This window comes from Phyllosticta citriasiana (genome assembly GCF_038021145.1).
Source record: "Phyllosticta citriasiana strain CBS 120426 chromosome Unknown IWZ02scaffold_7, whole genome shotgun sequence".
Lineage (NCBI taxonomy): Eukaryota > Fungi > Ascomycota > Dothideomycetes > Botryosphaeriales > Phyllostictaceae > Phyllosticta > Phyllosticta citriasiana.
In genome coordinates, this window is record NW_027117284.1 from 319339 (window position 1) to 343149 (window position 23811).

Genomic DNA, 23811 nt, shown 5'->3' on the forward strand with positions numbered 1-23811 from the left:
GATGACGGCAGCCAGCAAGCCCAGAGGAACATCGATGTCGGAGAGATCGGCAGCCCTAGTCCGGCAACTAGCCCGATGGAGCAATAGTGTACCGCGTTTGTAAGCAAGATCCACGTCACTTTTGGGCCGCCGCACGGCCCCACGTCGGCGCGAAAACTACCAAAAGCCGCTACCTTCTACTCATGGCCTGAGGCATCTACAGAGAAGGGCAGCTCTGCAATTCCCACCCACACCGCCATCTACATGCATCCATCCACTAGCTGCCTGCGAATTCAATGTGCTGCGTGCTTCCTTTTGCATCGGCTTCTCCTCCCATGGTCGTGTCCTCCGCCTTTGTCTTTTCCGTGTCTGCGTCGGCATTTTCATATGGCGGAGGCCGCTCCCCAGTTTCCCTCGCCAGTTCCTCGCCGAAAAGTGCATTGTCCGCTGACACGAAATCCTGGAATGCCTTTGGGTTAGTTGTTGCCCAGGGTCCCCCGCATACGAATGGTTCCTCACCGATAGAGCCTGCGGCAGCTCTTCCAATGGCTCTGAGAGCGCCTCTTCGCTGGCATAGACGAGCAAAACTTCACGGCTCTCGACGGCCGCCGCCGTGAGGGCATCCGCCTGGGCAATACACTGCAGCTCTGTGAATCAGCAACTTGCCCTCGTCCATGGTTGCCTTGACACTTACAGATTTGGAAACTTGCCCGCTGCTGTTGCACTGAATCCTCCACCAGTCCGTACAAGATTCAGCTTGGTCTCGGCCCACTGTCTGCTTTCCGCAATTCTGTTTGACGTAGAGGACAGACGGGTCCGTCGACATGCCACACAGCTGATACCTTGCCTTTGGGCTCGGTTCTGACGCGTCCGACTGCTCTTTCAAAAGGCCAGAGAGCTGTTCCAAGCTCTGTCGAGCCAACCGCTCCTCCCTCTTCAAATCTTCAACCTTGACCTTGACCTTGTCGTAGATGGACTGCAGCTGGCCAAGTACCTCATCATCCTGGACGCCGATTTCCATGACCACATCGCCGTCGGCTTCGACATGGTCCTTGTTGGAGGCCCCGAAGGCAGACATGGCCGTCTCCAGCAAAGCCAGAGCGTCTCCAGTCTTGCCTTGAAAGCTAAATCGAGCATACTTTTGCACATTTTGTTGAATCTCTGCAATTCTGCTCCTGTACTTGGCACGGTCCTTTCGCATTTGCTTCGACCTGCTCTCGTGTTCACTAAGATACCTGTCCGCGAACCAAGATGCCGGAATAGTCATATTGAGACCATTAGCACCAACGTCCGGCTGCTTCAGTATGAGAACTAGAACGTCGGCAATGTGGTCTATGGACGCGTGGACATCTTTGGTGCCATCTGGGTCGTTGCTCCAAATGGTATCGTCGAGTATGTCGTAGAGAGACAAACAGGCGCCGCTCCCACCGTTGTCGAGAACAGGAGTCAAGCACTTGAACGAAGGCTGCGAAGAGTTGCCGGACTGGACCTGGTGGGCCGTGGTTTCGAACAACCCTTGAAGACGACCCGAAGGTTCAAAGCGCGTTGCGGCCGCCGTCCATGACCACAGAAATCTGATGGCATCCTTCTCCTCACTCATCCAGGCTGGATGACGAAACCACTCGAGCTTGGTGAGAGCCTCTGCACTGCCGTAAGCGCGCTCCGTGGCATGAAGAAAGGCCATGAGCCTTTGCGTCTCACAAATCAGCTTTCCGTCGGCGCTGGAATCCTCCTGACCATCAACGATTGTTTGAGGAAGCGTGACAGGAGTACCGGACCACCACAGAGACTCTTGGCCATAATCTGGGAGGACGTGTTTCTTCAGCAACAGAGCGTTTCGAGCCATTGGTATACGCTCGAGGATGGTGAGCAGCGCAGGGAGATAGTCTTGGGACGGCAATGGCTTCAAAAAGGCCGGCTCATCTTGGTTTCTAAAACGTTGGTTCGGTGGAGGGTCCGGTGTGGTGTTGGAGACGGTGGTCAGCGCCCACTGACTTGACTCGTAGTGCTCTCTTGTGGCAGGCCCAAATTGCACACCGGTACCTCCAACCACACCAGTTTCCTGATTCATGCCTGTGCCTCTTGTGTCAGCTTCCTCGGCAGCAAATGCTGGGACGCGCGCGCACCCTGACCGTGATAGTCGCCCATGCCAGAACCATGCAAGCTGTTGCTTGGAGTATTGGGTCTCGTGTTAGGCCGAGTGGCTGCTGTGCTGCGCGGGTATTGTCCGGCGTTGTCATCAACATGGTCGATTTGAAAGGCTAGGGCAGACGAAGGACGTCAGTAAGCCGTAGTTGTCACAGGCGGGTGAGCTTTACAAGGGACACCAGCAAACTGACTGCTGCCTCCGTCTCGGTCTTGGGAAAACAAGTCTTCGTCGTACTTGTCGGCAGCGTAGCGATTCGGATCGGCTTCCCAGTTGGCAAGCGCCCTGTCGAGATTGCCGTTGGCATCCTTTGGCTGGTCAGCGAGCCATGCGCGAGTTAGGTTGGCTGTGGGTAACGGGCAAGCACCTTGATGAAGCGCCGCGCAATGTGCGGCTCCAGCGTGGCTCCAAAGACGGCCGTCGCAAAAGAAATCAGATTGTCGACGTCTTCCTGTGGGAATTTGGCCATGGTAGAGGAGAGTGAGGGCTGCGAGTGCGCATAGTGAACAGTCGAAGAGTGCGAACAAGCTCATGCAATGACGGGCAGCTTCCGCCGCCTTGTCTGTCCCCGTCCGTGCGCCAGGAAGCTCCCGTTGGACTTTGGCTGAGGTACCTACACATGCAAACCACAACACGCACAAGGTATTGACAAGAGTTGAGATTTAAAAAGTTGGCTACTCTGCACGTCAAAATGAATTGTCCCTGTGTGACTACATGTACCTTTGCCACACTCAATCATCACGCTTTTCCGGTCCTCGATTGTAGAGCCACGACAGATATGTGTCCACCCCGTCAAGACGCCGCGGCTCATGCGACGATGCGCGAGATTTGAAAACCACCTTCCCCCGCTGCTCCAGCTCTTGGTCTCGATCTCCCCTCCATACACGGCCCTTGTCGCTTAGATTTCGGAGAAATCTCTGGTAGTAAGAGAGGACCTTGTCTCCTTTGACCTCCTTGGCCGACATGGCGAACCCAGCTGCTCGTCTTTTCCTGCAAGCCTTGTAATTGGCTTCAGCCTTCTGTCGACTCAACTCCTGGATGGAATAATGCACGGTCCAGTCCGACTTTTCATCAAGATTTGAGGGGCGCACGACGCGCTTGCCATCGACTGTGTTGATGATGGAAAGCCTTAGGCCGAATAATGGACGACTTGAGCCACCCTCTGAGGCGTTGCTCGTGGCGTCTACATCATCCCGAGTTTCTTGGCTCTCGGAGACATCTTCTTGGGCGGCGCTCCCAACGATTACTTCACCATCAGCGTCGAAATCTGGCAGCTTGATGCCGTCGACCGAGATTCCGTCTTGGGTCGCTCCCGCAAGCCATGCAAGTGCCATCTCATCCTCGGCAGTAGGCTCTGAAGTCGCACTCTCCGAAACGGCGTCGTCTTGCACTTCTTCAGATGCTGTGCTCCCTTCCACCTCTTCAAAGATTGCTTCTCCGTCTGCATCAGATTCTTCTTCTCGGTGCACGTTGCTCTCGACAACAGGCGTCGAACCAACGCCTTCTTCAAAGCTGCCATCAGACATTGCAGCGTCTTGTTCAGCGGCTTCTTCGGCGTCTTCGCCGTTGCCCGAATCTAGCCCAAGTACCCTGCGCTCAAAAGCTTGTATCTTCGCTTTGTTGGTATCTTGTATGGCCTGGACTTCGTCCTCTGACATTGGCTCGGCAAAAATGTACATCCAAGGGGAAGTCTGGGAGTCGCGGGTTTCAAAATGGATGCGGAGGGACTGTAATGGTCAGCAATGTTCTTGCTCAATCGATCAAGACGCGGACTCACCGTCTCAGGAAATTTCTGGATGGCTTCGCGTAGGACCTTGTTCAAAAGCCCTACGCTCAGCCGAAATTCTTGATCGCCCACATGCCGCCCCTCCGTTGTGCCGTGTAATCCACGATCCATCTCCTCCAAGCTAATGTATTGAAAGCCAAATATCCGTTCGATGTTGTGGTACGCAACAAATATTCCATCCATACGGCCCATCCGCGCCTGCAGAGAGTACTTGAGCATCATTGATCGCATCATGTCATAGTATTCGCGCTCGTAGGATTCAAACTTGCCAAGATCCTGTTTGATCTGGTATCCCGTGTTCTTATCCCAGCTGTCGACGTCCATGCGGATCGAGACGACTGCACGAGTTTTCAAGTCATACATTCCTGTACCGGGCAAGCGCGAGTCTTGAGCATCAAGCTGTGATCGCATGAGAATATCGCCCATGGAAGTGTAGTGATAAGACTCGGGCTGATCGCGTTCCTCTTTGGAGATTTGATTGGGATTCGAGACACGATACCGTTCGTATTCCTCTTTGGGAAGGGTGAGGAGCTTCTCCAGAGACTTCCCAAGCATGGCTAGAATATTCGAAGAGTCGAATTCTTTGTCTGCATCAATGGAATACACGCCATCTTTGTACCGCAAAAAGATGGAAGCAGGCAGGCGGTTGAGTTTGGTGAATGTGTCGAGTGATTCAGGAAACGCCTTTGAAAGCGTAGAAATGTTGATCGGTCGCCAGTTGGAAAGCAGGTAATGGAAGTGTGCAAGGCTCGACGTCATACTGGACGTGGAGCCAACAAACGTCTTCTGGTGCTCTCGAGCAAGGTCCGATAGTGCGGTATCTCTTGAAGACGTAATGTACTCGCCAAGGGAGTTGAAGTTGAATTCTGCGACTGGCATGATGTTGGAGAGATATGGGTCGAAGTTGAAGACTTGCGTCCTCGGGTCCTGCAGGTGATATACGCCGGGACTGTCACCGCGTCAGTCAGGGACGAAAAACAGAGCTCAACTGACATACTTGAAGAGAACTCGGTCTAAACCGTACGCGAGGACGGGGACAGATGGCTGGTTGACATCGACCGCTGAAAGGTCAGCCTTTTGGAGGATTCAAGTTTTCTTGAAGACTTACGCGTCAATTGCAGCTCCTGGGCCGAGAGGCTTTCGTAGGCAAGGAGCACGTCGGGTGCCTTGAGAGGTGATTTCCGTGATGTCTTCTTCGACTTTTGTGTCTGTTCCTGAGCCTTCTCCGCGTTTTTTTCTGATGACGAGGCGTTTGCGGCACTCGCCTTTCGGCTAGCTGTCTTGTCTCGAGCCTTCGACTTCCTTTCTTTCAAGGATAACGCTGCGGCTGCGGACGGTTTCCCTGAACGATGCGCAGCTCCCGTCGATCTATGTCTGCCGCCATTCGTTCTTGTTCGCCGAATCGGGATTTTGATTCCTTCCACGGGGTTCGTGAGCGCCTCTGAAAGAGAAGAGTGGTTCTCTAGTTGCCCAGCAGCGAATGTTTTGTTGTCGAGGTCTTTGTCTTGATCCTCTTCTTGTTGCGGATTGTCGCTCGCCGACTCTTCCTTTGCTGCACGCTTTGAGCAAGGCCCCCTTCTCCGGAGAGAGTTGGTTGCATTTGTTTTGCTTCCGGTGCCAGTTCCATCATGGTCAGCTGCGGGTGGCGACGGCGAGACGGCATTTTCAGACTGCAGTTGATCTCGAGCAGCGGCGGTCGTGTGGAGAAGAGCGCGACGAAAAGTAGCGAGGGATGGGGATCTCGCGGCTATGGGCTGGAGAAGCTGGCGACGGAGACATGGCAGGCAGATGTGCTGTGGCGCAGATCGCAGGACGCGCGCACTGCTGCGACCGAGCATGGAGCGTGTCAATTGGGACCAGCCTAAAAAGAAACTAAGTCGAGGGATTGGCAGCAGACGCGAGATGTGACAGGAAAGAAAAGGAAGCCAATATGGTGCCGCAGATGTTGGTGATGTCGTCGTCGAACGGACGAGGACGAAAAAAAGTCGTGCATCTTTTGATGTCAGTGGCCGATCCCGCGTCTTCCCCGGCCGCTGCGCTAAACCGATAACTGACGTAGGCGGGAGCCTGAGAGGCAGGGCTCCCACTGCTCTCCACCACTCACCACCACCCTCTCTCCCTCTTCCGCGCGTCTTTCACACTGTCTCCTCTCCCACTTTTCCTCGTCTTGCTGCGCCATCCTCTTCCTCCGCCGCGCCGTCCTTGCCCTCCTCTCCCTCCGCGTCCCCGGCCGCCTCTCCCTGCCCTCGACCATCTTTCCTTTCCCCCTGGTACTGCTCGACCCGGCAATGGACTGCTCCGTCACCCCAGCGCCCGACCACTGCTCCCGCCTTCTGCGCCCTGTTGTTGCTGGTCATGTCCTCAGACGCCCAATCAACCTCTCGTGAAAGGCGCACCACTGTCTCCATAAACGCTTGCTGAAGCGCATCGACGAAACCGTAATCACAGCCGGACTCATTCCCCAGCTGCGCCATCACGACCTCTCCTCTCCGCAATGCATGCTTCCTCTAGTAGCAGCTCCAAAAGACGAAGCTTCTTTGGTGGCTCTTTGTCCAAATCTCCTCTCAGCGCCCTCACTCCTGCAAATGATTGCCGCGACCGCGATCCAAGCCGAGAGAGACATTCACCAAACGCCCTTCAAAAGCGTCGCCGCCCGAGCTCCTTCATCGACGGATTGGGCCTCGGTTCTGCATTTGGTTCTGACAGCCTGCTTGCCCCAGACTCGCCCGCCCACTCGCCCGCCAAATCTCCAGCATCCGACTCTAGGGGCCCTCGCCTCCGACACTCGGCGCGCATCAGCTCATGGGTTTCTGCAAGGTCTGGTTCCGATGATCCTGAAGATGATGCCGTTTTGAGTGCCTTGTCTAGCAAGACACCGTCTGTCAACTGGGGCGAGTTCAACGACGTTGGTTTGCACTCGAGAAAGATTATCTTGCATGGCGAAGTACAAACGAGCAGTACACTATTCAGGCGTAAGAAGGAATACCTCGTCCTGACCGAGACGCATATTGTACGATTCAAAAACCAGCAGAAAGCGGCCGAGACGTTTGGCGAAATTTTCGCTCCACTGCATCGCAGTTCTTCGTTGAAACAGAGGCATCACTCCAATCCATCCATAGGATCGATCCAAGAATTCCAATCTTTTGTCTCGGACCATTCTGGCGAGAGACACATTGGCACTCCTCTCAAACAAATCATAGCCGTCTACCAGCTTGTCGACGACAGACCGTATTTTGCCTTCGAAATATGCTATCTAGAAGAGGAAAGCAATCACGACTTTTCCATGACCTTGCAATTCGGATCCCCGGAGGACATGAAGACATGGCTTGCCGCTGTCCGATCTGCTGCGTACCAAATCAAGACCCAAGATGAGAGGCACATCTCGCATCAAAATGTACGCCTCGCAGCTCGTGTCGTCGAGCGGGAGGGTGACTATGATCCCAATGCCTTTTCCTTGTTCAAAGTTGTTCAGCGTCCTACCGGCAGGACTGGCTCGGCATCTTCATCAACCGACGATCTCACGAAAATTGCATCCACAGTCTGCTTCCTTGCTGTAGGAATCCACAAAGTCCACATGATCCCGGTTTTCAAGTCGCGACAACGTGCTTCGAGTTCCAACCTGCTATCGTACCCATCTGAAGTTTCCTTTGGAATACTGACCCTCACCTCTGTTCGGCTCAGCGAGAGCGACGATACTTTCGAGTTGGTATTCAGGATGCCCCTGCAGAAACCCAAGGTTCTCCTCATGGCCTCTCTGGCAGCAAAAGAGATTTCCGTGCGGCTCCATCACGTCGAACATTATTTGCGACCAGAGTGGGAACCCCGTCCGTACATATTCTTGGTCCCTGATGCCGCCAAGAAAGAAATCTTGAACACTGCGACTTCCGAAAAGATCGACGAAGCTTCTTTGGATCGCACTCTGTGCGCCTATTGCATTGCGTACAACGTCCCACCGCAGGTGATACGCTACCAGATTACATATCCACAGGATGACTGGCCGCGATTTGAACTTCTGCCGCCGGATGATCGTCGAAGACCAGGATATACGCCAATGGAGCTCCTGGCAGTCATGCGCGCGCTCCGCTACAACGAATCCTTCGGAACCATATCGTTTGCGGGTATCCAGCTGGATGCCCTCAACGAGCTCCATGATCGTTATGGCACTGATCATGTGTGCTTCAAGACGAAAAGGGGAACACCGATCAATTTGAGCTTAGACGAGCTCAGCAACTCGTGCCTATTGGTTCAAGAAATTAGAGCGCTAGCAGTGACAAGCCGGAAGCTTCGTCGAATGGACTTTAATGCTTGCATCAAAAGGAAGCCCTTCCATTACGTGGACGAGGGCAAGGCCAAAGATGTGGGGTGTGGCATCGTTGAAGCACTTTTCCCCTTGTGCAAGTACCAGACAACGAATGTTGATTGGATCGTGCTGAGTGACATCCAGCTTGGTGAGACCGACCTCGACTACTTGATTGCTGCAGCTGCAGAGAAAGATTGCCACCTCCGTGGTCTTGAGTTGAGCCGGTGCGGCTTAGACGAGCGGAAAATGTCACTGGTACTTGATGCCCTAAGAAGCCAAGAAAACACATTGGAGGCCATCGACATTTCACGGAACCCGGCGCGACTGCTTCCTGCCATCTTCGAACCGCAGCTCAGCGTCTTTGGTTACATAAGAATATTGAACCTTGCCAACGCTGCGCACACCGCTGGACCCGACCCTCTGTTGACGGCCGACACATTGCTTGCTTGGCGACTGCAAAGTCTCAACATAAGCGGCACGGTTCTGAATAATGAAACAATCGAAGCAATCACCATCTACCTCAAAAGCAGCCAATCAGAGTCTCTCCGTGAGTTGCGGCTCGACAATACCGGTCTCAGCGGACGGCAGATCGCGCGCGTCATGAGATCCATGACCCGCCGACCTGGAGTTGCGAGAGAGATGCACTTAGACATAAGCCAGAATCGCATCGAACTCTTCCACGACGAATTCACTTCGGCCATTGCTGATGGGGCGGCACCAGCTCACTTGACAATTGCATTGATAGACTACGAGGAAGAGCACTCTTTTACACAGCTGGTTTTGGCCATTGCTGTCAACAACACCATTCGACATCTTGACATCACCAAGGTCTCCTTGCCTCATGATGCTTCCGACCGGACTTGTCAGGCTCTTGAGAAAATGTTTGCGGAAAATCACACATTGATCAGTATCGATATGTCCGGCGAAGATTCCAAGCTTGAGGTTGCTCGTTTGGGCGTTGGTATTAACCATGCCCTGTGCGGCCTCAAACGGAACAAGACGCTACGTGTTCTCTACATTCGCAATCAAGGACTCGGCTTGCAGGGCGCCAGTACTCTAGCAGATGTCTTAAAGGTCAACGACTCATTGGTCGAGGTGCACTGCGAAAACAACGCCATACCATTGCAAGGATTTACCGATTTGGTCAATTCATTGCACCACAACAAGACATTGCAGTGGTTGCCAGCTATGCAAGATGGCCGAGAAGGAGCACTTTGGCAGACGGAAATGACTGTTAAAAACATGCGTGCCGAAGTTCGAGCACAACAGCAGTCCAAAACGACCTCAATTCGCAGCAGAGTCGCCTTCAAGATCGGAAAGGCTCCTGAACCAAGGGCCTCTCCAACTCAAATGTCCGAACAAGACGTACGCGCTGCAGTCAGGCTGGTCGAAGAAAGTTGGGACCGACAGGCTCATAGATTGAATTTGTACCTGCAACGCAACATGAATGCTGCGGCGGGTTTGCCCACATCCACTGACATTGAGGAAGAGCATCTTGAGCGCCCAAAGAACCCAACACGAGGAAGTCCGAGTCAATCAGTTGACGCACGGGAAAGAGAAGTCCCGGCTGTTCAAAGAGGTCTCATCGAGTCCGATTTGACAAATGGCACGAGGCCAAGCACGGCAACTACGGCGACCACGTCGACCACGGTAACTCTGCGGTGTCCAGATCCCCCGAGAACACAATCGTCCTCGGAACGCCCGCGTTTGACGATTAGCCACGATCAACAGATGGGATCCAGTACAAGTTCAGATGGCGGAGAGGGTCTCGGTCTGGACACGGACGCCTTTCTTGCTGCCCTTGCCGAACAGCTGGACATTAGCCGAGAGGATGCACAAACTCTTCTCGACGCAGATGCAGCGGATAGGCTTGCACAGCTAAGCCCTGTTGGTTCGATGAGCCCCGTCAGTCCCGTCTCTCGAAGTCAGATTCCCTTTCGAATCGTGGAGAGTTAATGAAGACTGAACGCTGAGAAGAATGCTGACGACTACGAAGACACTGATGCGACTTACTTCGGACCAAGAGAAGCAAGTGCTCTGTGATGCTCAGGAGAAATGGTTGTTGATGCCGTGTTGCAACAAGGGATTGAGTCATACGCGGAGTTGTTGATTATGCATGCATTCAGGCGTTGTATACCACGCTGTCCTTCCTCTTTTTGCCTTCCTACTTTCCTTCCACGTCAGCGTGCGTCCTGATTTATTTTTGGCTTTTCCAGATAATAAGGACAGTGTTACCGCTCTACCACAGCAACAGGCAGCATCATGAACATACGAGATTTGGTTTGTAGGCTCTGGTCCTTTGCCTATCAGAGAAACGGAATGATTATGTCGAGAGATTTTACGGTTTCATCAATCGTTTCACGCCGTTTTTGATACAGCCTGTGTATACTTAGCCCAAGGGATACGTGTAAATCTCTGGGTCATGGTACGCAAGAACAGGATACGAGCAGCATCTATTTCATTTGGAGAGGGACACGACTAGGGTATCCCGCTCGTATCTCAGAAGAAGCGAAGCGAATCATTCAGATACATGCACGGACAGTGCTGGCGTGAGAACCAGGGCCATGGGATTGTCTGGCGAGCCCGTCGTGTTGCGTCGTGCTGGACGTTGTCTCCTCACTCTAGAGGGTCCGTCTTTCCCTTAAGGGTCAGCAGTGGATCAACATGTGCTGCGGAGGTGCCCACAGGATTGCGGCGTCACCACTGCCTCCTTGACATGGTTCTAGACATACAGTGGGACAGATCCGCTGTCCAACTCTGGATCCTTGAAAGACTCATCGATATGGATGAGCTTGTCGTCCCCGTTTGGCTTGCTGTTCAAAGTTTGCCTGTGCGATATTCCACAATCTTCTGCTTCACGGATTCAACTTGCCCTCCTGAATCTCCCTCAGCTTCCCGATGACTTCGCCAGCGGCCTGGGTCAAGAATATGAGCTCCTGCGGCGACATTTGACGCAGCACATACTTTGCTACGTCCTCGGGGGCCCTGCTAGTTGGACGACCGATACCTATTCCCACCTTGACATACGGCGTATTCGGCAAGTAGGCGGCCAAGCTCTTAAGTCCATTGTGTCCCCTGTGCGAGCCGCCGGCGCTGCGGACGCGCACTTTTCCCAGCGGCTGCTCCAGATCGTCGTGTAGCACGACCAGCCTTCCGCTGCTGGCGAACTCTGCCGCCTCCTTGCGCCACTCGTTGAAAGCCGTGCGCACAGCCTTGCCCGACATATTCATCAGCAGCGGGCTCTGCCACAGTGTCCAGTTTTCTTCTCCCACCGCTATATCCTCTGGCTGTGACAGTTCCCGCCGCCCTGTCAGCACCTTGAGCGGATTCATGGTGAACTCGTGCTTGCGAATTGGGTCCGCTTGGTACGTTACGAGCCCATTGGCGAGGCGTTTGTTTGGGCGAAACTCTGCGAAATTGCGCAACTTCTGTATGCGCGCAATCACCACATGGCCGGCCGAGTGCAGTGTATTGGCGTATTTGGGCCCTGGATTACCGATGGAGGCGATGAAGAGGGGAACAGCGGGTTTTACGGAGCCAAACATGGTGGGCGGCACCGAGTTGTGCTGTTGGACTGCCGTGGTTCTCGACGTGAGCTTGCTGCTGTGCTGGACTGCCGATTCGGCGAGCTTCTGCTTATTGCCTTTCCCCCTCTTTTTCCTGTTCTCATTTGTCGTGTCCTCGGCCGTGTCTTCCTTCCTCAGCTCTTCGCAGCGTGTAGGCGTATATGTTGGATGGGTCGAGGTGACGTCGGGCAAGGGTCGGGGAGGTGCAGCAAATTTTCCGACGTCACGCGCGTCAGGAACGGGGTCAAGGACCGTGTGGGCGCGCGCGCCCAAATCTTGCGTAGGAACTTGAGTGGTCATGATTTTACAGAACCCCAAAACTTTGTACTGTGGTTTCTCACCGGATCAAATGGCCATTTTTTCAATCAGTCTTGGACCATAAGCTGGTGAGTCAAAGCTTGAGTTCTCATTGGGGTCACCGCCACCGCAGCCACGGTGACATGTAGTAAGCAGTAGATGAGTCAACAAACTGGACCTGAGAAGATGTGTGTTTAAGAAGAGAGCTAAGAGATGTACTGAAAAAAAAAAAAAAAAACCAAAAAGTGCAGCTCTCGCACAGGTATCGCCATCCAATCACTCCTCAAGCAGATTTCTTCCGAGGGGCACGCCGGGGGCCCGTAGAGGAAACCTGATCCTGAACTCCGAAGTACGCAAGGACAAATCCCCAGCTGATCAGCAAAGCTATACTAAATTCCGTACAATGGAAGCCAGCAGTGTCGGACAGCAGTGTCCACTGTGAAGAAGCGAAGTCTGAGAAAGGAACCCCATTACCCGAATCACAATAGCGGGAGAAAAAAGAAAAGAAAGAGAAAAACAGACAACAGACAACAGTAGCCGAACAACTCCATCCTGTTGGTACACAGGCCTCTGTACAAGATTAGAGTATCAACAGAACATCCCTGTCTTTCCGGTTGTCTATGCGAGTCGTGTGGTCGGAGACGGTCGTATCGCTTGACAGCTTCAGGCCGCCCGTGAAGCGTCGTACATGTGATAGGGACATTTTGGTGAAATGATTTCTTTTCCTTTTCCTTTCCCCCTCCCGCTGGCTGGCGGTTGAATCAGCCGACGTTCAATCCGCCCTGCATGAAGCTTGTCGTGTTTTCTTGACCCATGTAGCTCTTTGAGAGGCCGAGACTGTCGTCCATGAGCGACATGCCGATGCCACTGTCATCGTGGTCTTGGCTGTCGTCGAGCTCCATGCCATAGGATTGGTACTTGTTGTGGTTTAGAGATTCCTGGGCGTTTCGAACGTCCACTATTGACGGCATGTGTCAGCAACGGCAGTTGTTTCTCGTGCAAAAAAAGACAATTACGTACTATCATTCCCTGAACTGCTCTTGCCCTGGTTGCTCAAAAAGCTGGCATCCATCGAAAAGTCGGCACCCAGGCTGCTATAGCACCTATCCTCTTGGCTGTTGCCTCGTACCGCACCCCCACCATCGATTCTGTCCTCTGAAGTGTTTTCTGCAGGTGCCATGGCTTGGCTGGGGGTCCTCTTTCGCTCCGGCGGCTTGTGGTCCAGAAAGCCGCCGAGCGACGCCAACCACAGACTCAGCTCATCGACGAAGACCTTTGTGATCCACCACGGGGAAAAGCTAGCACCGTTCTCGACCGTGATCTCCCGACAGGCTGCGGTTCCCACCGCACTGATGCAGTGCAGCATGGTCCGAGTCTCAGCTTTGGGGAATCGGGATGATATGTGTGAGAGAAAGTAGGCTAGCCTGTCAATCACCGTCTCATTGGTCACGGGGCAATCACCGTACTGCTTGTTCGCCTGCATGGCAGCTTCTTGGTAATGCGTCCCATTTTCCAGCCAGACGGGCGTCGACAGAGGTTGCAGTAGGCTCCGAACATCGTGCGTAATGATCTTGTAGACTTCCTCGTATCCGCAGCCGGGCAGTTCGCTCTCCAAGATCCTCTTTGGATTCACAAAAGTGACCCAGTCCATCCACATTTGATTGCGATTTTGGTCAATCATCAGAAGAGCCGCGGCGGCATGAGCAGCCTGATTAGCCCTTAGCATGCGGTGAAGGAGTTGAGCAAAGAGGGTTGCGGGTTCCAGCCTTGCTTCCAAAACGTGCAGTGGGTGGCCTTGGAAAGTCTTGCTAATGTGCTTGTACAAGTCGCGCGCAATGTTGTTGAAAAAGTTCATGACAACAGGAGGCGTCACTTGCAATGTAAGTCGAGATACGAAGCGAATCATCTTTTGGTACATGAGCCAATCACATTCTCGAATCCATGGGGCCATGTTTGGGTGCGCAAGCAGCTTTTGGACGGGAACAGTCAAGGTACCGTGGAAGGAAGTGAACAAACGGAAAAACTGCTTTTCCTTGCAAAAGCGAATGCAATCCACCAACGACGTGCAGTGAGTACGGTACAAGGCGGTCAGGGCATTTGCGGCGTCGACGTCGGTCTTTGGGGGTGTGTAGTCGTGGATGTTTGGCAGCTCAATCGAATCATTCTCCTGGAATGAATCCTCGTCAGGGGGTGGGAATTTCAGCTCGTGTTCATACATCATCGAAGTCTGCCTTGCGGTTGCGTATCCTGGCACCAGCGGTTCGGCAAAGGCGCGGCCAGTCGAGGGCTTTCCGGTAGTTTGCGGTTTGGGCTGCTGGTTTTCGACGGGTTGCTCCTGGCCAGGAAAGGCGGCAGTATCCGCAGGTAGGCGGGGCATGGTGCTGCGGCAAAGCGTCAAAATCAGAGACTAAGGATCAACGATGACGACACTTACTTGAAGTCCATGGTGACGGTTTGCGAGCCATGCCTCGAGTGGGCAAAGTCTGCGCTGTGCGCGCTGCCAGTCCGCTCGAGATCGTTCCCATCAACAGGATCGTCGACGAGTGCAAGGTCGACGTAATGGTATTTGGATTCACCCCTGACGCCCAAGCGTCGAGTCGCAATGCCGGGAAAGATGACGCGGACAAGCTTTCCAAAGGAAGCAGGATTGAGCGGCTGGACCCGTTCCGTTGCGCACCGGTCTGCGTATTGCGAGTAGACACGATTTCTGGGGACTGACGTCTTTGCATGCTTGCATGTTTGCCTCAGCCTGTAAAGAGTGGTTAGTGGAATGGAGAACCAATGGAAGAAGGACGAGCCGCACCAGAGCATTGCAAACAACTGTTTCGACTTTTCGGCACGCGAGGTTCGTTCTGTGCGGAGGACCTCGTCGGCAACGTCCTTGAGAGAACGACCGTCTGCCCTGGAGAGCATTTCGCGCAGCTCCTTGTCGTTGGTAGCACTTGCGGTGGAGCCCTTCTTCTTTTTGTCGTCCGTCTCTGCTCCGCTGGCAACAGCGGTTGGCGCATGCGAGTTGTTGACAAAGTCGGGCTGGTGTTGGAGGTGAATGTAGGCGTTTGGAGGAGGGTGATGGTACTGAGGGTCCGGAGTATGCTGGGGCATCATGTGGTGATGAGGCTGCGGAGGGTACGAGGGCATGACCGAGTTGATGATCATGTTGTCCTGAGGGCCCAGGGCATGGGCGGCGTGAAGGAGGGACTGGTCCATGGCGCCATATTGCAGGTGGGACTGGGAGGCGTGCGGCATGTGCTGGGAGTGGGACAGTGGATGCTGCTGCTGGTAGTGATGGGGTTGGAAGTCGTTGCTATGGTCCTGGGTGGTTGCCGACTGGATGCTGGTGGTTGAGGCGCGCGACAGCGGTCGCTGGCTGGCCTTTGTCGAAACGGACGTGGTTGATCGTGACCGACGTCCATGGCCAAGGGATTGGAGGTTGGACATGGGCGGGAACTGCGATGCCTGGTGTTGTTGGGTGTCGGTCAGAGCAATGTTTACATTGGGACTCGACTCGGGCGCTCGGTCTGGGGGGTCCACAAAAAAGACTTACCATAGTGCGTATGGCCTCGCAGATCAGGTAGGCGACTGCGTCGATCGGACTGACTCGAGGCCAAATTCGAGGATGGGAGGAGCGAGAGAGAGGCAATTGAGGACAGACTCCAGGGCGGCCGAAGAGGGGGGGGGGGGGGGGGGGGGCGAGAGCGGCGTGGGAGTGGGAGTGGGAGTGGGCGGGCTGGCACGCAACGCAGCAACGGACGGGAACCCCAAGCCGACGGGTGGGTGAGCGAGGAACGAGGACGAGGACGAGGTCAGGTCGTCGGCGGGTGAGGGCGATCAGAAGAGACGAGTAGGAGGAGGAGGAGGCGGAGGAGGAGGAGGGGTAGGATGATGAGGAGAGCGAACGGAGCAGATGTATGTGTTGTGTGGTTGTGTTAGGTACATGTAGCAGTAGTTGGCATAAACAAAAGCCCTCCCAGCAACGGAGCAGACGGGCACGTGACGTGATGTTTACCTACCGTACAGCCCAGGTACCTTACCGTACAGCCAGCCAGGTATCTTTGGGTTGCGCCAGCGAGTTAGCCTTCGGCACCATTGACTGACGCCTCCAGGGTCTGCCCCGTCGCCCGCACGACGGCGGGATGGATGCAAGACGGACGGACGGACAGACGACGGTGAGTTGCTTGCAGTACGTACATGTTGTTGCAAGTCGTTCCCCGCGCTGGCGCAACCTGGCGACTTGCACGCCCCGAGCCACCCCTGCTGGAGTTGGAGGAGCGTGCAGTGCACCTTCCAAACCTCAGCTACCGTTGCCTGACCTAATCCTGCCGCCCTCCACCCACTCCACTCCGCCTGCACTCTTCATCTTCCTGCGCTCCCACAACCACTCCTCCTCGATCACTACCACTACCACCACCACCACCACCACCACCACCACCACTCTTCCATCCTATCCGCTTACCATCTGCATCCACCATGTCTTTCCAAGAAAAGGCTCAGCACCAAATCTCCCAGCTCGACAAAGAGGTACGTCGCCTGCCTGCACGGTCGCTGATCCGGACACGCTGCGCCTTCGTCATCGCTCCCTCTCGCAAACCTGCATCCTCTATCGTGCCTCGCTGACCCGCTTGCCTGCAGCTGTCCAAGTATCCCGTCCTCAACAACTTCGAGAAGCAGACCAATGTCCCCAAGGTCTACGCCATCCTCGGCGTCGGCGCCCTCTACTTCTTCTTTGTCTTTTTCAACATTGCTGGAGAGTTCCTCGTCAACGTCGCCGGCTTTGCCCTCCCCGGCTACTACTCGCTCGAGGCTCTCTTCAGTAACACTAAGGCCGATGACACCCAGGTACGTGCTTCGCTCACCAAATGCCATTCAATCCCCGCTAACGTCGCATCTTTGCAGTGGCTGACGGTATGTCGACGACGAGACAAGCTTCTGACCCGCCTCTAGCTGCAGTCCCACGCTAACACGTTTTGATTTTCTCGCTAGTACTGGGTGACTTTTGCCTTTTTCACGTAAGTCTTGGCTCTCGCTCTATCCCAAGCTTCCTCCCGCATTGACTGACTGCGGCAAAAGCGTCTTTGAGAGCATGGTTAGCGCCGTATACTGGTTCCCCTTCTACTACACCTTCAAGTTCGTCTTGATTCTGTGGATGGCTCTGCCCCAGACCAGGTAAGAAGGCTTCGCCCCACTGCCATGGCCAGGCTCTTTTGCGCTGACGACAACAAATCCCAACAGCGGTGCTCAAGTCATCTTCCGCTCCTTCATCCAGCCAGTCTTCTCCCGCTTCTTCACCCAGGGCGGTTCGACCGCTTCTAACCTGCGCGCCGCCGCCGACCAGGCCAAGGCCGAGTAGAGCCCTCGTGTGTCTCTAGTTTTTGCTGGTTGAATTGGTTTTTTCATTCATCCACGGCCCGCGTTCCGGACTGGCAATTAAATTTTGACGGAATTTCGGTGCCAATACAAGTGTTGCTCCAGCTGGCCACAAGCCATCTGGAGGGCGTCGACTTTGGTCGCGTCAAGGGAAGCAAGAGCAAGGCTGTACTGCTACAGAATGGCATGTATGTGAGGACTCATTACGACTGCCTCGGATAGACTGTCTCGGAATAATGACAATGGATGTGTGTATTTGATTCGCCTTTCTCAATCAACACAGCCTGTGACGTGAGTTCCAATTGTCGCCTATGGCACTTGTGGGTGACAATCGAGCTCAAAAAATCGACAGGCATGGAAGACTGATGTCGCTCTGCCGTCATTGGTCGCGTGCCCCGAGCTCCATGTGCCGAGCCATGATCGATAGGTGACCTTCCATTGGGCACACAAAGCCAGCCACAGCCCGATTGGAAACACCTCGTCCCGGTCACGTGTGCATGTCATTTCATGGATGGTCGGCGAGCAGCCTATGGGGTCTTGTTTTGGCACCTTTGGCGCAATTCCAACAATTTCGACTCGCATCGCCCGCAAAAGACCAAAAACTTCGAAGTCGTTGATGACAAGAATGCCGCTCCTTAACCGTCCCTGAATATCATCTACCGGGTCAAGACTAGTAGGTCGGAAGAGAAGACGGCGACGAGCATGTGAAGGACAATCCATGGGCAAACCGGAGCTTCTGACGAGCGGCGACGCCGGACGTTGAGTGGAGAGCTGCAATCCGATCCGACACCTACGGGCTCAATCGGGAAATGAATTGAATGAACGAATGCGCAACACTGTGGCCTACTTTTCCCGTGCTCTCTGCCACGCTCCAAACTGCCTGCTGTGCTTGTCTTTGCTTAAGCTCCAAGCGGGGTATGTAAAGTAAATGGAGAGTCGACCGACGGCCGGGCAAGCAGCAGCTACCTAGTCACCTAGTCACCTACTCTGCTTTGTGCAAAGCGTTCACTGCTGCAGCAGGCGACGTAAACAGCCATTGAAACAAGCACATGCACCGCGGCAGGCAGATGGACTACATCAAGCCCATCGCAAATGGCGTTATGCACAGAGGGAGCATGGGCCGACTGCACCGACCAAAGTGGCGTTTCGTCTGTTGTTTGCCCCCTTGTTACATTCGTCCAACCGCTTGCTTAATAACCAGCCCAACCAACTCCACCAACAGCTTTGGCGGCGGTGGCGGCGGCAGCGACAATAACAATAACAACAACAACAACAACCCCCCCGCAGAGCACGCTTGCCTCGCGTTTTTCCAAGTTAGGGAAGCGAGGTCATTCATAGACAAGCCAAAATTTTAAGGTCATAAAATCAAGATGTGTTTTCTGACCTGGTACCAGACCGTAAAGAGTATCTAAGGGGCCTCCACACTCCCTGCCCTTTCCTTGGGTTTTTTTTTTTTTTTTTTTTCCTCCTCCGTGTTGTTTGTTTGCATCTGATTGATTGCCTACCCTTCCACCCTCCGAGGCGCAGCCTCACCTTCAGATGATTGTCGAGCGCCAAAGGTGCCTGATGTCTGCACTCGCCAATTAGTACCCCCTACCCCGTAACCATGATGGAGCTCTGTTGTACACATTCATCCCCGTGCAGAACTTTTGGTGGTCAATCGCAGCGACCCGTCTTCAGAGCAATCATCTCACTCAGAATCGACCTCTTCTTCCCTGTTAATGTCGCTCCAGGATATCAATCCACTCTTTCTCATCTTCAACGCTGCCTGCATGGCAATGGGTCAAGGGGCAGCATCGTCGACAGCCATGGCCCCATTGTTGTCGGCACTCGCATCAGCCTCGCCGTTTGCTGCATCAATGGCCCCGTTGGTGTCCAGAGCTGCTGCCACTGCCGCCGCCTCCTGCTCTGCTTGCTCAACAGCCTTGGCCTGCTCTGCCTCGAGCGCCACAACCATGGCCGCAACCTTGGCTTCAACGGCCGACTCACCGACAATCGACTCTTCGACGGCTGCCTTTCTCCTGAAGACCCTCGCCCAGCGCTCTCCCCACGCCTTGACTAACTTGCCCATCTCCTCGTCCAAGCCGTTGCTACCATCCTCTTCGATAAACTGGTCCGCGGCTCCACCAGCAACACCCGTCACGGCATCGTCGATGAAATTAAAGAGCTGCCTCATGGCCTCGCGCTCCTTGACCAGCACTTCGTCAAGAGTCTGCACCTGTTCTGCCGGAAGTCCACGCTGAAGCTTGGCCGCCACAATTTGGCGCACACGGTTGGTAACTTTGCCCACCGTGTTGGAAACCATTTCGTAAGCCCAGCTTTCGGCAAGCACCCTGCCCGCATTGAGACGGTCGCTCAGCGCCCACTGCACGACGCTCAAGGGACTCAGGATCGTGTAGTTGAGCAGCTTGTCCACAATGTTGACCGCGATTCCAGGCTGAGCGCTCCAGTAGTCGAACACGGACGAGATGATTTGCCTGCGACCTGCTTCAGAGGCTGGGCCAACGCCAAGTAAGCGTTCCTTGCAGCGCTCAATGCATGAAAGCACGTGCGAGAGCGACTTGGAGCCAATGTAGCAGATGCAAGTCATGTACGCATCCGTGGATGGGACCAACGGGTCCGCGACGCCATGCTCGGCTGCTTGCTCGTGGATTTTGTTAATCACTTCCTGGATTTCTTCTTCGGGGGCCTTCTTCTTCAACAGTTGCAGGAGTTCACGGCCTTCGGCGGCATAGGGAGTCTGTTCCGACTCGTACTTGAAGTCCGGAGTATCCTTGTCTTTGGCCTCTGGAATGAGGTTTGGCCACTCTGCAGGGAGCGTCTCACGGATGCGCTTTGCAAAGCTCAGGCGAATCTCCTTGTCCAACGCGCCGTTGATGAATGCTTTGCGCGGGTGCAGGTCGGACCTTGAAGCGTCCTCGGACCATTCGATCCACTTCCAGCGGAATTCAAAATTACTGAGATGGTGCGCAAACCAGTCCATATAGCGGTACGAGATTTCCATGTCCATGGCTTCCAGATGACGGAAGAGAAAACGGATGGCACGTCCAAGACTGGGCGCAACAGCCGCAGGAGCAAGTTTGCAGGACTCTGTGATCAGGGAATGGTAGTAAACTAGCTTGTGTTCCGCAGAGGGGAGAGACAGAATTTGCGAGAAGACAGCGTCGACGGCAATGTCCTCGGGCTTCCAAGTAGGTTGGTCTTCTGGAATATCCTTAATCTTGTCAAAAGGCGTGGCACGCTTCACGAACGTGTCGGGAGCCCAGTAACAGTCAATCTCGAGGAGGAACTTGGCACAAGCGTTCCTATTGAAATCGAGAATGTTGATTGTGTCGACGAGCGCATCCCGGAGGAGGGACGAGGCAATGTCGGAAGTTTGTGGGACCGTTTCGACGTCTTGGTCGGCGTAAAGGGAAAAGTAGGTCTCGGGAAAAAGCGGACGGGGTCCCGGGTTCACAGGCGATGGAACCGCAATGGCAGGGAAACTGTGTTTGGTAACCGTCTTCTCCTCGTCCGCATTGGCTTCCTTTTCTCGTTTGGTGTAGACCCGGGGTATGCATGCGAGCTTCCAACCGCGCGAGGCCTCTTTCTGAAGTTGCTTCTGCAAAAGTCCAATCACACTCTGGAAACCAAACGGCTTGTCTTCGCTATCTCCTGGGTATGGGTCGACGAGAGGCTCCAGGGCGTGCGGCGCCGAGGCAACGATTTCTGTCTTTTCGAGCATGTCAAGAGCATTTTGCTCCTGTCCAGATGCGGCGACGATGACATACGGGATGGTGAGGAGAATTATCTTGACAAGTTCCAAGCCGACGGCCTATTCGACAAGTTAGCAGTCCAATTTTAAGCTCTGGGATGCAACACTTACGTCTTCAGACGACGCAGCCTGCAGATCGACCGCTCTGCTGAAGAGCTCCTCGAGGATTGAGAAGACTCCTTCGCCATCCTCGAATAAGCCTTGGAGGCAGGCGAAGAATCGCAGCACAAGCTTGAAGCCCCGCCAGTTTCCAGCCTCCAGCTTCTCTTGTGCAACCTGTCGCGCTTCCTCCAAAACTTCCTTGACCAAATCCGGCTTGGTATCGTTGAGATACAAAATGACGGCTGCTGTGAAGGGAATCTTGAAAGGCTGCTCTCCGACGCTAGCAGCAGGTCAGCAATGCTCATGTAGGAAAGGAATCACACACGCACAGCTGGACTGTCAAGTGCACAAACGCAGACCTGAACTCCTCTTCTTCGGCGTTGTCAGACGCAATACGGGAAATGTCTTGAGCGTCGTCCTGCGAGTCTCTGGCAGGCTAATAGATTGAGCGTCAGCAGTCAGTGTCGCGGCGGGTTTGTTCTCAACACACACACGAGTTCCGGAGGACTTACCGACTCGGCGATGGTCAAAAGCTGTCTGCGCAGCTTCAAAACCGACGACTCTTCAAGACGGCGACGCATGGGAGCATGCCTGCCATCACGGCGGTCGTCAACCTCATCCTCTGCGACAAAAAAGTTAACATGGGCAAACGCCAAGGTGATTTGATGTAGGTGTCGGCTCAACTCACCATCATAGCGACGCTTGCGTTTGTTGCGATTGTAGAAGCGACCCGAGGGACGGCGATCATCAGCATCGGCCATTTCGACGTCTTGGTCCGCGAAGCGCTGTTGTCCAGGTCGGTAAAAGTCGCCCTTGATGTTGATGCAGTAAGGGTACCAGTCGCGTCGGGGAGCTTGCCTGCGGATGCGACGGCCTCTTCGCGGGCCCGTTGGAACACGGACCTTGCGCTGCGCCAAGCCGCTAGCCATGTTTGCACTGTTTGCTCCAGGTCCATGCCCATGCCCGGCTTCACCATCGTTCAGCACCATTTTATCAAGCAGCTCGTCAGCCAAACTCGACCCATCATCTTTGTGAAGAGTCCGATACTCTGCAGCAACCTCCCGAATGTCTCGATGGTACGTCGAAGCATCCTGGTAGGCAATGCCCTCCATCAAAGAGGCCATGATCTCTCTGTGAGTGTGGTCTTGCGCGCTTGGCAGTAACCGCTATCACCTTTGGAGCGTCTTGGTCACGCGTGAATGAAGTGCAATGATTGCCTCGACGTTGAGGATGTGTTCCAAGTGAGAGAGCAGAGGGAGAGGATGCTGAGCCTGTCGAATGAGGACAAAAAGATGCCTCTGCTCATTCACTCCTGGAGCCACAGCAAGGCTCGGGGTGAAGGCGTAATACCAAGTTCCGAGCAGGACGTTGAAGATGCAAGGAAGTTGGTGTTTGGGTGGAGGAGAGTTGAGCCTCGAGATTCGAACTTTTATATCCATGATCCAAATTCATGTCCGCGTGACAGAACCGATGGAAGCAGCTTTCGACATGGCATGGTGGCAACCGTCATCACGGAACGAAAAACCAGAGTGATATCGCGGTCACTATGGAGGCTGATGGTGGCATGTCATGTAAGCTTTAAGAGTCTTTGGAGAGCATGCCTAGATAGCGGTCTGGGCGTTGACGAGAGGCGAACCTAAAAGTCCCAGATCTGTCGTTTCTTTTCGTACAGGATCAGAAAAAGCGTGGGTTAAAAGCACTGCCCCTTCTCCTACAACCAAAATCTCCTGCAGAGTCTCCCTCCCTTGGTCAAGCTGGGCGCGGGGCTGGGATGAAAATGGTCGAGTCCGACGTTTTTTTGTGAAGCCTAAAGGAGATAGCGATGAAAATTTCCCTCTTGCGCAGTTCATGGCCAAACCAATCGGGATCGGCAGCTCACGGTTTCGTTTTGGGGGGTGGGGAGATGGATGGGTGATGAGCCAGACGCAGCAGAAATGAGGAAAAAAAAAAAAAAAAAGATGAAAATGAAAAATGAAAAGGATATTGAAATCTACCACCATTGGTATTCCTCTCCCCGTTACAGCAGCTTACGAATCACGGAAAACCCGGAGCCTTTCCCGCCACGACGACATTCAGATGATATCCTTCGCGATTCTCGATGAAAGTTAAAAATAGAAAAAGGAGGAAAAGGAAAATAGGTGTCCCGCTGGTGGGAAGGCGCCGAAGAGGGAGACTAACAACGACAAGAAGGTAGGTAGTTAGGGCCCGCCGCGACCAAGAAAATAGGCCTCGTTCCAGAGGCCAGCAAACTTTGGACCTCTCCGAGCCATTGTTAAGCCACCACAAATCCTTCGATTTCTTTGACCGCCTCCGAATCCATCCACGGGAACTGATGGGCTGAAGGAATAACATCTACGCAGCGGCCAGAGCATGTGGAACTTGGCAAATCAAAGAGGCCGCTCAAACGGTGTGATGCATGACGAAGTCCGCGATTTTTGGAGCTGTCAGTCCGGAGAGGGGCAATGCGTATACGGAAGCGCCCTCTGTATTTTTGATGCCCGGAGGACGATGGCTGTC

The 23811-nt window shown here is 54.1% G+C and overlaps 7 protein-coding genes across 7 annotated transcripts; 2 read left to right on the forward strand and 5 right to left on the reverse strand.

Annotated features, from left to right (window-relative positions):
• Positions 1-3: 3 nt before the first annotated feature.
• On the reverse strand, positions 4-2719 carry IWZ02DRAFT_451978 (uncharacterized protein). The gene is made up of 6 exons (XM_066767555.1): positions 2493-2719; positions 2298-2433; positions 2106-2240; positions 674-2052; positions 499-618; positions 4-439 (listed from the first exon to the last, which is right to left on the reverse strand). The coding sequence occupies exons 1-6, from the start codon at positions 2592-2594 to the stop codon at positions 257-259; spliced, it is 2055 nt and encodes a 684-aa protein (XP_066622148.1). The 5' UTR covers positions 2595-2719; the 3' UTR covers positions 4-256.
• A 49-nt stretch (positions 2720-2768) lies between these two features.
• Positions 2769-5877, reverse strand: IWZ02DRAFT_499464 (mitochondrial protein Pet127-domain-containing protein). The gene is made up of 4 exons (XM_066770233.1): positions 5020-5877; positions 4909-4972; positions 3903-4860; positions 2769-3852 (listed from the first exon to the last, which is right to left on the reverse strand). Exons 1-4 carry the CDS (start codon positions 5747-5749, stop codon positions 2857-2859), a joined length of 2748 nt encoding a protein of 915 aa, XP_066622149.1. The 5' UTR covers positions 5750-5877; the 3' UTR covers positions 2769-2856.
• A 408-nt stretch (positions 5878-6285) lies between these two features.
• Positions 6286-10660, forward strand: IWZ02DRAFT_270574 (leucine rich repeat protein-like protein). The gene is made up of 2 exons (XM_066763473.1): positions 6286-10135; positions 10208-10660. The coding sequence occupies exons 1-2, from the start codon at positions 6406-6408 to the stop codon at positions 10252-10254; spliced, it is 3777 nt and encodes a 1258-aa protein (XP_066622150.1). The 5' UTR covers positions 6286-6405; the 3' UTR covers positions 10255-10660.
• IWZ02DRAFT_270553 (peptidyl-tRNA hydrolase-domain-containing protein) lies at positions 10568-12456 on the reverse strand. Its single transcript, XM_066763472.1, has 2 exons — positions 10944-12456; positions 10568-10845 (listed from the first exon to the last, which is right to left on the reverse strand). Exon 1 carries the CDS (start codon positions 12075-12077, stop codon positions 11067-11069), a length of 1011 nt encoding a protein of 336 aa, XP_066622151.1. The 5' UTR covers positions 12078-12456; the 3' UTR covers positions 10568-10845; positions 10944-11066.
• Positions 12457-13086: 630 nt separating this feature from the next.
• On the reverse strand, positions 13087-15512 carry IWZ02DRAFT_377910 (cephalosporin C regulator 1; the record flags this gene model as incomplete). The annotated part of the gene is made up of 3 exons (XM_066764969.1): positions 13087-14455; positions 14509-14823; positions 14878-15512. The coding sequence occupies 3 exons, from the start codon at positions 15510-15512 to the stop codon at positions 13087-13089; spliced, it is 2319 nt and encodes a 772-aa protein (XP_066622152.1).
• Positions 15513-16423: 911 nt separating this feature from the next.
• On the forward strand, positions 16424-17705 carry IWZ02DRAFT_451992 (TB2/DP1, HVA22 family-domain-containing protein). Its single transcript, XM_066767556.1, has 6 exons — positions 16424-16592; positions 16704-16910; positions 16968-16976; positions 17055-17080; positions 17142-17237; positions 17304-17705. The coding sequence occupies exons 1-6, from the start codon at positions 16542-16544 to the stop codon at positions 17419-17421; spliced, it is 507 nt and encodes a 168-aa protein (XP_066622153.1). The 5' UTR covers positions 16424-16541; the 3' UTR covers positions 17422-17705.
• Positions 17706-18787: 1082 nt separating this feature from the next.
• On the reverse strand, positions 18788-22207 carry IWZ02DRAFT_451995 (cap binding protein). Its single transcript, XM_066767557.1, has 5 exons — positions 21983-22207; positions 21807-21916; positions 21624-21730; positions 21304-21574; positions 18788-21252 (listed from the first exon to the last, which is right to left on the reverse strand). The coding sequence occupies exons 1-5, from the start codon at positions 22053-22055 to the stop codon at positions 19222-19224; spliced, it is 2592 nt and encodes an 863-aa protein (XP_066622154.1). The 5' UTR covers positions 22056-22207; the 3' UTR covers positions 18788-19221.
• Positions 22208-23811: the final 1604 nt, after the last annotated feature.